At 40.3% G+C, this 11,457-nt stretch overlaps 1 protein-coding gene across 3 annotated transcripts in view; it reads right to left on the bottom strand.

The window, feature by feature from the left end:
- Positions 1–1,566: 1,566 nt before the first annotated feature.
- FMO1 (flavin containing dimethylaniline monoxygenase 1) overlaps positions 1,567–11,457 on the bottom strand; it is a 47,195-nt gene continuing 37,304 nt past the window's right edge. For 2 of the 3 annotated variants that reach the window (XM_010813213.4, XM_059875325.1), the window contains 5 exons: positions 10,351–10,493; positions 6,962–7,161; positions 4,861–5,216; positions 4,121–4,193; positions 1,567–2,335 (listed from right to left, as the gene is read on the bottom strand). In XM_010813213.4, the coding sequence (XP_010811515.1) occupies positions 1,993–2,335; positions 4,121–4,193; positions 4,861–5,216; positions 6,962–7,161; positions 10,351–10,493 (1,115 nt within the window). In that variant the 3' untranslated portion in view covers positions 1,567–1,992. The remainder of the gene's footprint in view (positions 2,336–4,120; positions 4,194–4,860; positions 5,217–6,961; positions 7,162–10,350; positions 10,494–11,457) is intronic. The other variant, NM_001206199.1, reaches the window with a different exon arrangement.

Here is an 11,457-nt window from a genome sequence, read left to right as displayed (position 1 = left end):
TCTTTATTTAGGTTTTAAGGTAAAAGACCTGGGGCTATTTGTTTCCATCAACCTGACTACAAATCTAAAGGCGCAGTTGAAATGTCTATTTTTCTTGCCATCCTCAGAAGAGATTGCTGCAGATCTACTCTATGATTCTCATTCTTTTCAGCTTACAATACAAATAGCTTATTATTTTTTGCAACCTATGTCTTATAATAAAGCAGTGCTGAAAAATTAAATAGAAGAATGTTCACTTGCCATATAGGCTATGAAAATGATTTGCTGGTGGTGATTTTTTAAGCTTGATTTTAAATAGGTTTATGAAGAATGGCACTTGGAAGACGTGGTTCAAATTTTGCTATTTAAGGTCCCCTGGAGGAGGAAATGGCCACCCACTCCAGAATTCTTGTCTGGGAAATCCCATGGACAGAGGAGCCTGGCGGGCTACAGTCCATGGGGTCGCAAAAAGTCAGACACAACTGAGCGACTAATACTAATACTAATACTCATTACATAGGCATGATTGATTAAGTCACTAACCATTGGTTACTGATTCAACCTCCAGCCTGCCTCTCCCCTCCCCACAGATCAAAGGGATGGGAAGGAAAGTTCCAATCCTCTAATCATATGGATTGTTCTTCTGGTGATTGGCCCCCATCTTTAGGTGTTTTCCAAAAGTCACCTCATTAACAAAAGATATCTTTATGTTCTGATCACTTAGGAGATTTCAAGAGTCTTAGGAGTTCTGTGCTGGAAATGAGGAAGACCAAATATACAGTTGTTATTACATATCACAATATCACATATGTCAAGAAGTGAAATTGGAAATTGGTTAGAAGTGTTAAAAAATGGAACAAAAAAGAGGAGCTGCAAGAGCGGACCAGAGTGGAAGAGCCACAAACTACATCTCTTCTTACCTACACAACTCACTTACTCCTGATTCCGTAGGTTTTGAATTTACTCCAGTGTGAAAACCATGGGCCTCTCTCTCTGTGAGGAGAAGTTGGCCATCTAAGCCCGTCAGTGAGATCATGTGAAGGCAACACCTTTTCTGGCTGAGTCACATTCTCAAATGTGTAACTGTGAGAGAGGATCCAGGGTTGGTATAGCTTGGTCAAAAACTGCTTTTGACATGGTGTTTGCTTTTGCTCTTCTTTTCCTATCTTTTCTTCTATTATCTCTCTGTGAAAGACTTCTCAGCTCTGTCTTTTCCAACTGGATTTCGTTGACCCTTAGAAGAGGCAGCTGTTTGCCTCTTTAAGCAGAATTGTAAAGGTGTATGTGAGTGGAAGGTGTTTTTACTTTGGGTGCTGGAGGCCGGTTCCAAGAGTGGGTGGAGGTGGTTGCTTTCTGTGCAATAGATCTGATTGGGTTTGTTCTTATGTCAGCTGGAGACCCTGTTTGGTTGAAGAGTGCATTCTAGGGGGATGGGGACTTCTAGGCAGGTACATTTCTTTAGAAACACTCCAACCAAGTCATTGACAGCTCCCATCCTTTTATGGTCTTTATTAATAGACTTCTCATCCCCTTCTCTCTTTTCCCCAGCTCTTAAAAAGAGAATTAAAGACCACTCAAAAATAATCATAGGCTTTTGCTTTCTTTTTATTTTTAATCAGCTGATACCATAAGAGTGCCCTTTTAGTACAACCATTTAGTATTTCTTTCGTGAAATATTGAGTTTTAATCAAGATCTATGAAAATAGGAAAGAGGTCTAATTGCTCAGAGTGGTGTCTGAGACAGCTCTCTCTTCTAAAATGAACTTTGAACCTTCCAGCAGTCTTCAAATGCACAGAAATCTTGGTTATCTTTCTCTAGCATTAGAAGCAGGTGGAGCTGGGAGACACTCAGGAATACTAGTGGGCCTTTGAGCCAGCCAGGGAAGGGGAAGGGGTGGCTTTCATTGCTCAGATATAGATTATAGTCATGAAGGCAAAGCTGTTGCAGTGGGGGAACCAGATTGCTGTCCATCTACTCTGTGCATTTGATAGTTTATTTAGGTAATTTTTTATTTATAGGAAAATCAGGAAAATGGCCACAAGCAAAGCTAGAAAGCTGAAGACTTTAAGTAAGCTTGCAAAGAGAGATGGGGATTCTTGTACAATTCGAGTTTTGGTGGCCTTGAATGTTCGGTCCCACTGGGTCATGATAGCATTTCGGGCTCCTTCCCATTTCCCTGGACCAGTCAAACGGAACTGGTATGGTGTGCATGGGCCAAAGAAGATGGCCAAAGCCAGGCGTGGATCCGTCAGGAGCAGAGAGAACAGGTTGGGCTTTGCGTTGATAGCGGTCAGGAGTTCATCTATATATGTGATATAATCGGTTTCCAAAGCTTTGCAGTAACACAAGCCAAACCTTTATAAAAGGAAGATTGGGATAAAGGAGAAAACAAAAAGATTAAATAATGGTAACCTTAGAACAAGTAAAAGTGCCAGAAGTAAACAATAGGCTGCAAAATTTGAACTGGTTTCTGTATTCTTCCCTCCATGCCCATAGCTGTCTATTGGTCTCATGGTATTGTTTAAATACAAGATAGATCCTTTGAAAAAACACTCTGTACACATGGTTCGTCAAATGCTGATAATGAATCTAGTATTACTTTAGTCCTATTGTCAAATGACTAGCAATTTCTAGAAAAAAAGGTTTTATATAATTTTACTATTCCTACATCTTCCTGAAACTCAATTATTGCTTGATTTGTATAATGTGAAAAATCACAAAACTCAGTAGGGTGAAATTCTGTGTAATGCTAGTATTAATCCTTAATTAATTAATCCCTTGACTGACCAAAGTGACAAAAGCTTTTGCTTCATGTAGTTCTAATTAGTGATTTATGTTATACCAGAATTGCATAATGGAGATCAGATCATATCCCAGGTTGAGAGACACTGAAAGTGCTTTTATAATTTTGGGATTTAGGACTTTGACAAGGATAGAACAACATTTGAAGTTTGGAAATATATATGAAGGAGAAAAGTGGTGTTTCTTAAATGCAGTGATTTTAAGAATTTTTTCTCGGCTACAAACCCCTTCTTTTTCCCAAGTGAAAAATATATGTCAAAGTCTGAAACATAAATAGTAAAACAGAGAAAATAATAGGAGCTTTAGGATTAGGACTTGGGGAGAGCAAGAGTCCCTCCCAGCTGGCCGTCTGCCTTCCACTGTCCCGGCCCTTCGTGGTAGCCAAAAAGCAGAGCACAAGTGGAGACCTGTCTCTGGAGAAGGGCCAACAAACTTGTTCTTCAGAAGACTAGATGCTAACTACTTAAGGTTTATGAGGGCCATGTTACAGTTTCTACCTCAGCTAGTCAACTTGGCTGTCCTAACATGAAAGCAGTCTTAAACAATACGTAAATTGCGTCTGCTCAGTCGCTCAGTCGTGTCTGACTCTTTGCAACCCCATGGACTGTAGCCCGCCAGGCTCCTCTGTCCATGGGATTTCCCAGACAAGAATTCTGGAGTGGGTGGCCATTTCCTTCTCCAGGGGATCTTCCCCACCCAGGGATCAAACCTGTGTCCTCCATATTGGCAGGCAGATTCTTTACCAGTGAGCCACCAGGGAAGCCCAAACTTGAGTGGGGCTGTGTGCTAATAAAGCTTTACTATGGCCACAGTGATCTGAATTTTACATAATTTGCACGTTTTATAAAATCTTCTTCTTTCCAATGATTTAAAATAGGAAAATAGGTGGTTGGCAGATTTGGTCCATTGGCCCTGTTTTGACTCATGTTCTAGAGTGGCTGTCTGAATAAAAACAGGAGAGGTGAACGTAGATTTGCTGAAATGAGTGAATGAGCAGACCCTTTGGTGTCAGAGTGGATAAACACAACAGTTTGCCTTCTGATTATGGATAGAAGTATAGAGTAATATCTGGTAGATAAGGATTAATTACATTTGGTTTAGAATCTAAACTCCACGTCTCCATGTCGTGCTAGATGACCATGGTCTAAAGTGATGGTTTAGGACATTAAAACCTGTTTCCTTTGCCTTTCTTTCCTTAAAACAGGCTAGCTTAGTCTTTTCCCCCCCCTTTTGAGTCTTAGCCGCTTCTTTTTTCTCCAGTGTAACTCGCACAATTCTTTGCTCTTGCTTTACCAGTTTTAGTTATGATTCAAAAAGAATGCATAGCATTTAACTTACCCACTGGGCTTGTTTTTTTTCCTTTCATTAACTTCCTCAATCATTATGCTTGATGGTGGTAACTTAATCACACCTATAAAGCAAACAAATAAAAATGCAATGTAACTTCAGTGCTTACTTAGCAGGCAAAGATGCTTTACTACTGCACATCTTTTATTTCTAGTACCCAGCTAGTCATTTATTCTTTTGGCAGAAATGTTAGCAGAGTAATGTTAACTCCTGGTGATTATGCCACCAGTTGAAGAGATAAGAATCAGATCCCCTCACTACTTATTTGATGTTGCAGAACCTCACAACTGGCTTGACTGAATTTGTCATTCAATTGATTGAGCTTTTAAAATGTTAAAATGTTAATTGAACCAGTTGATTGAGTCAGAATAGCAGCTGATATTTTTTGATCCATGATTTATCTTCTGTGCTTGTACTGGCACAAATTCATTGTGATATTGTAATTCAGTGAACAATAGATGGATTTGCTTAAAAAAATTCTATTATTTTAGATGGGAGGTGGGAAAAGTCTCAAAATTTCCAGTACCTAAAATGACATGGTAAACTGAACACATATATCCTATTATTTCTTTTTAAAAATTTAATTATTTTACTTTGGCCACACCATGTGGTTTGTGAGATGTTAGTTTCCCAATCAGGGATTGAACCTGAGCCCTCCACTGTGAAATGAGGAGTCATAACCCCTGGACTGCCAGGGAATTCCCATGGTCTCCTATTTCTTATACACTTACCTTTCAGGACCCGAACAGCCCATCGAGCTTGCGTATCCCCTGTGGGTAGTAAGGAGCCCAAGGGTTTGATGAGACCAATGACAGCCAGGGTTGGCTTTGGCAGATGTGCAGGAAAGATGTACTTGTATAGCGATGCCTGGCCATCTTCGACTTTCACTACAGTCTCGTCAAGGAAGGGGAAAGCAAAAGTGTATCCAGTGGCAAAAACAATGATATCGATGGGCTCTTCCTTTGGGGTGTTGCTAAATACGACAGAGTTTTCCTTCACTTCCTTAACTCTTGGCTTGATGAGTACTTTCCCAGTGATGATACGGCCTGGGAGCTCGTCATTTAGCACAGGCTCTCTTAGCTGTACCCTAGACATTAAAATGGATAAGGAAGAGATCTGCCAGGGACCGATGGGGCCAGCCCTCTCTCCTCCTCCCCTTCTCCTCTTCATTCTGTGACTGGCCCCTCAGCTAGGCAGGAGGTGACAGTATTGTGGGAAGTTACCTCTGTGGGAGTGGATTCATGAATGACCAAGAGGGATGATGGAACCATGCTTACCATTTACAAGAATTTAGAAGCCTCGGGAGAAGGAGGTCAGAGTTTTCTCTAGCTCTGCTTCTCCTGCTGAATTCTAGCATTCAGCTATCCCTGTCATTTTAGAGAGAGCTGAATGCTGAAGGACCACAAGGGACACCAGGGACTTCTCTATCTGCTGAGAAATGCTAGAAACTCTTTCCTCCTCGGAAGCAATTGTACAAGGAAAACATGCATGTGTATAAAGGAACCAGGGCAGAATTAGCTTTTTCTGGCTATGCCTTTGGAATCACCCTTTTCTGGCTGTGTCTTTGGAATCACAAAGCAAATACTTTGCAAGATGATTTTAAGTAAGCTGAGTCATTTTGGGCTTATGGTGAATGCACAGAAACAGACAATGTGATAAAATGGAAGGTGCTCTGGAGCAGGAGGTAGTTAGGGTGGCTTTGTGTCCAAATGTTTATATTTAACAGAGCTTGGGAAAACCATTTCGTCTTTGTAGGCTTTCTTTTATTCACCTGTAAAATAGGGATGCTAATACTTGCCATCCTTGTTAGTTGATTGGGTAGGATGAAGAACATATGAAATAGTGTATTTCTAAGAACTTTGGAAATGAAAAAGGATTAGCTAAATCTAACAGGGAAGATATTATAATTCCTCAGGCTTCTTTTACATTTTCTAGGCTTTGTGGGATTAAATAAAGTCTTTTGAGTGGCCATTTAGGCTAAATCAAGCTTATGGTAGGAAAGGCTCTGGTGAAAAGTTTAAAACTCCTAGGGGACTTGGAGTTAGGCAACAGAAGAGGGTAGGTAAGAAAGGAAAAAAATGGAGACAATAGCAGGACTAGACAAGCAGGGAGAGACGAAGGTATATGAGAGAAGGATGAAGAGACCTAGAGGAATGAAGTACATGTAGCAGGAAGGGGGCTGCCTGCCAACCCTGGTGGCTTGGGTGCCACCTGATCCATCCTGGTCCAGAGTGGAATCTGGGGGAAGATCAGACAGGATCTCTAGGCTGTGGTGTTACCCTGGCAATGGAATATAATTGTACAGAGTCAATGAATGAGGAAGTAAAATAAAACCACTGGTTCTCATTAATGGGATAAGTAATGGGTTGTAACTGAAAGGACAAGACTGAAATCAAGGTCATCTTGGGAAGAAGGCACTGTCCTTTGAAAGATGGTGAAGGATTAAGTTTTTCCCACACTGTGAAATAGTGTGCTTTTGTTGGAAGAGTCATAGACAAGTTTTTCTCTTTTGATTGATGCAACTAAGGTTTATGTAACTTGCCAAGGTCACAGAGTCTGCTTGGTACTAGATTAACTTGGGCAAGTGACTGAACTTCCCTAAGTCTTAGTATACCCATTCTGAAAGGGAGGTTATATGGCTTACTTTAAAGGGTTGTTGACAGTTATGTATCACATAATTCTACTTACCAAGCACTAAAAACAGTTAGCCATTATGACTAAGTAATTCATATGAAGTTTTCCTTCATACTCAGTCTTGTTGCTGTATTATGGTTGCTGGAAGGACCAATGCCCCTTCTCCCTAACAGCCTTCTGCAGACCCTCCGTATTTACCTGTCTTCTGGTATTAAGCCATAATTTGCATGATTGAACCAGCTGTTCATCCTTTTCGCTATCAACCAGTTCACAATTGGAGTTGGAAGAGAATTTCTGAATGTGTTCTGAAATCGTGTCATGAAAACCATGTCCCATGGGTACCCTGAGTCAAAGACACGGCTGATCACCCATGCCCCTCCAGTGGTGCTGAGGAACACCTAGAAGCAATCAAAGAGGTCACTCAGTTTGACACAGTGAACAGGGCTGGTTCGTCAGAGATGAGAGAAGTTTCATGAATTGAAAGGCACCAAATAGCCAGCCACGCCCAAAATACCTCCCTGACAAGACAGTTTTGGCTTCTCTAACTCCCACTTTAAAGTTATTCTTTTGAGATAATGGTTTGAGTATCTAGAGTATGAAAATGCCTTAGCACGTATTATTGAGCCCTTTTTATCTGCCAGGCTCAGTGCTAGACCCCATGGTGAATTATATATTGTGGTTAGCCATAGGAACTTAGAATCTCATGTGAGAAGATAATGTTATCTCAGGTGATAACAACTTTGTATGCTAGTGACTATGAACAAGAGCAGGGCAAGGATCCAACTGAAAGTTGTCTATAGGGACTTCCCTGGTGGTCCAGTGGTTAAGACTCTGCCTTCCTGGATCAAACCCATGCAGGAAGCACGGGTTTTATCCAGGGAACTAAGGTACCACATGCTGCACAGTGCAGCTAAAAAAAAAAAAAAATGTCTGCAAAGAGTTTCAACATAAACATTGTTAGAACTGACAGTAAAATTTAGTAATACAACTAGTTTTAGTGGATTTTTAAAAAACAGATTATTTAACTATTTGAGTTTATCAGCTGACCTAGTTTGTTAAGCTAATAGTTGCTTTGGAACCTATACAACAAGGAGTTGTCTGTATAACTTTTTAAAAGTTGAAAAATTTAGTCAACTGATCTGTTCCTTTGCAAATACAAAACAACTGGTTTAATGCCTGGTTTTTCTTCCAATAAACTGGGGCATGGTGGCCATAGCTGCAGTGTTAGTGTTTTTATGACACATTTTGTTTGACCTTATAATACTGGACTGGGTAGCCATTCTCTTCTCCAGGGGATCTTCCCCACCCAGAGATAGAACCTGGATCTCCTGCCTTGCAAGGCAGATTTTTTACCATCTGAGCCACCAGGGAAGCCTAATAATATGATGGAGCCTTATGGTGGCAAGAATTATGAGCACATCAGTAATTCTGATGTTAGACATATTTGCACCTGCCTTTCTTCATCATGATGCAGAATCAGATATGATATTTTGGTAGAAATGAATTATATTCTGAAACAAGGGGAGTTTCTTTGTCAATATAGAAATGGTGTGTGCCAAAGCATGTTTTCAGACTGCAGAAATTTCCAGCGGTTAGAGAAATAGAAGTAGTAATGCATGACTCACGTGTGGTGGTCATTGTGAATGGGCCTGTGCTGATTTTTGCTTCAGAACCTCCTTTCCCTTCCTTCAGGATAACTCTACCAAATTGCTAAGTTTCTCCAAATCAGTCAATCAATCATCAAGTTCCTTCCTTAAAGTTCCAGAAAGGAACACACTCCTAATTTTTCTTCCTCATACCTATTTTCATTCTTGCAATTATTTACCTAATTATTTATACTTATTTACTTGACATCTGTTTTCCCCATGACTATACCATCTATCAGAGAAGGCAATGGCACCCCACTCCAGTGCTCTTGCCTGGGAAATCCCAGGGACGGAGGAGCCTGGTGGGCTTCCATCTATGGGGTCGCACAGAGTCGAACACGACTGATACGACTTAGCAGCAGCAGCAGCATACCATCTATGACAGCAGGAATCCTGTTTGATTATTCTATTCTTTCGTGTAGCCTCCATGCCTGGCACAACATTTGGTATAGCAGAATTCAATGACTAATATTGATTTGTCGCCTGAATGGCTTTCAATGAGTTTATAGCATAGTTGGAAAGAAAATACATACTATAAATAATACATACTATATATTTTACCTATATATAAAAGGTAATTGCCATGCCGTGCTAAGTTGCTTCAGTCGTGTCTGACTCTGTGTGACCCTATGGATGGAGCCCACCAGTCTCCTCCATCCATGGGGATTCTCCAGGGAAGAATACTGGAGTGGGTTGCCATGCCCTCCTCCAGGGGATTTTCCCGACTCAGGGACTGAACCTGCGTTTCATAAGGTTCTTTATCACTAGTGCCAACTGAGAAACCTCATAAAAGGTAATGAGCAATACCAAGAATTAAAAGTGCCATCTGAGGAGTGTAAATTTCAATTATTACATAAATTCATACTGGAGAGATGATTTTGTGTTGGGTAGAGGTATCTGGGAATGTAAATGTAAATTGTAATAAAAGAGAAAAGGGCACTGCAGAAGGGAGGGCTATGGTGTGAATGAAGGGGAAAATAGAGACTTGGGGGTGGGAAAGGTCACAGAGCAGATCAATCAGCGTTCAGTTGATGATCGTGTGGGAAAGTAGTGTAGGATAAAGTTAAAATGGCAGATCTGGACCAGGTGATGGAGAGCCCTGTAATTTATGATTTTTTTTTGTTAGGTAAGGAGGAGTTGTTAGTTTTTTAACATGAGTGTCATAAAGAGAATAGGCTTTTCAGAGGATTTGTCTGTTGGTGGTTGGGGGTCTGGATGGATTGTCGTGTGTGGGAGGTTGACTGGGATAGGAGTACAGGCCCTTAAGGTAGAATTAGGAGCAGGGGCTTTGAATGGAAGAGACTTGGGTTTGAGGACTGGCTCTACTGCTGGTAGTGTGCCTATAGGCAGCTTGTTTAACTCTAGGTTTCAGTTTCTTCACTTGTGATTAAGGAGTCTTGTACCTACTTCATGGCTTGTTTTGATGATTGGCTGAGGTCATGCAGTAAAGCCTTTAGTGCTGTTCTCAGTACAGAATAAGCAAGCCCCAGTAATAGTAACTCTTTCCATAATTGTTGTGAGGAGGACTGTGTAATAGATCCCACGTGAGGTGGTATGGACTTGATGAGGATGGTGACAACCAATAAGGAAAGGAAGGAGCAAATGGAAGATCTTAGTAAGAAAAAATTAGCCAGAATTTTCTGACCTATGGGACTGAGTAAGAAACAGATGCTTGCTGTAACTCACTTTGGCTGGGAAAATAGCACAAATAGGAAGTCATAGAACTGAATTTGTGAGGAAAAATGACACGATATATGACACCTGGAATTTATAGTAACATGTATGAACATTCAAGAAAAAAGTACCTTAAAAATCTGTCTGTGTGTGTGTGTTTTAGGAATTCTTTTTTCTTTTCATCATTTATCATGGTGTCAAACACAGTTTGTTTGAGGCAAGCATCTTAAGATAAAGCCCCTCATTAGGTAACACCAAGAACAATACCTTCTTTGCCAGGTGGCTGGCCTCCACAGCAATGTCTGTGCCAGAATTTCCCATTCCAATAACAAGAACGCTCTTGTCCCTAAATATATCTGGATGTTTATACTCTCGGCTGTGGAAATACTGGCCTTTAAAATTATTTATACCTATAGAAAAAAAAGGAAGTCAAATAGAAAGTTTACAAGATCTGTGAATGAAACACACATTATTTAGCTAATAACATCCTTTTGATGGGTGACTTAGGTTGTTTTAATAGCATACTCAATTTTAAGAAAATCTGAAACATGGATACATAATTATGCAAGATACAGAAATTGGTGAGTGATTATTTCATGGAGATACTTACTCCATCTCACTAGATGGCCCTCTAGTTTTACTTACTATATGATTACTAAGTTAAAATATCATGGCACTGTAAAAAAATCCACCCTGCCAACCTACTAGGGATTTCAAAGTTTTTGAGCATGAGCCACCCATCCTTGCTTTGCCCTGCAGTAAACCAATTTCTGCTAAAAACAAAAAACAAAACAAAAAACTAAAAAAAGGAAAGAAAGAAAAAAAAATCATGGCATTAAGACTTACTAAGCTGAAGTACAAGAGGTCATTACTTTTAAAAATTTGATAGAAATGAATGTGACAGAAATACTGTATTTACTAATTGATTATTTAGAACTTTTCGTAAGCAAGGAGAAAGAGCAGAGAAGTTAAAGTGAACTATGAGTCAGTGCTTCCACTCTATTCAGCAAACTTTTTGGACACCTCTTATGTGCCAGACACTGTGCTAGATGATATGGGAAATAAGAAATAAAAATATGGGACTTTCCTGGTGATCCAGGGGCTAAGAATCTGCCTTCCAGTGCAGGGGATACAGGTTCGATCCCTGCTCGGGGAACTAAGATCCCACATGCTGCAGGGTTACTAAGCCCATGTGACGCAACAAGAGAAGCTTGAGTGCCACAGCAAAGACCCAGTGCAACCAAACCTTTTTTAAAAAAGGAAATAAAATTATAGTCCCTATTTGAAAGATCCTTGTGTGTTTACTTTGGTGACTGATGGTAACTTGGCTAGGTTTGCTGAGTCAGCCAGAGTTGGCTCAGAGAAAAAGGGGTT

Source organism: Bos taurus, chromosome 16 (assembly GCF_002263795.3).
Source record: "Bos taurus isolate L1 Dominette 01449 registration number 42190680 breed Hereford chromosome 16, ARS-UCD2.0, whole genome shotgun sequence".
Lineage (NCBI taxonomy): Eukaryota > Metazoa > Chordata > Mammalia > Artiodactyla > Bovidae > Bos > Bos taurus.
The sequence above is the reverse complement of the archived record's forward strand: the minus strand, read 5'-3'. Positions and strand labels throughout refer to the sequence as shown.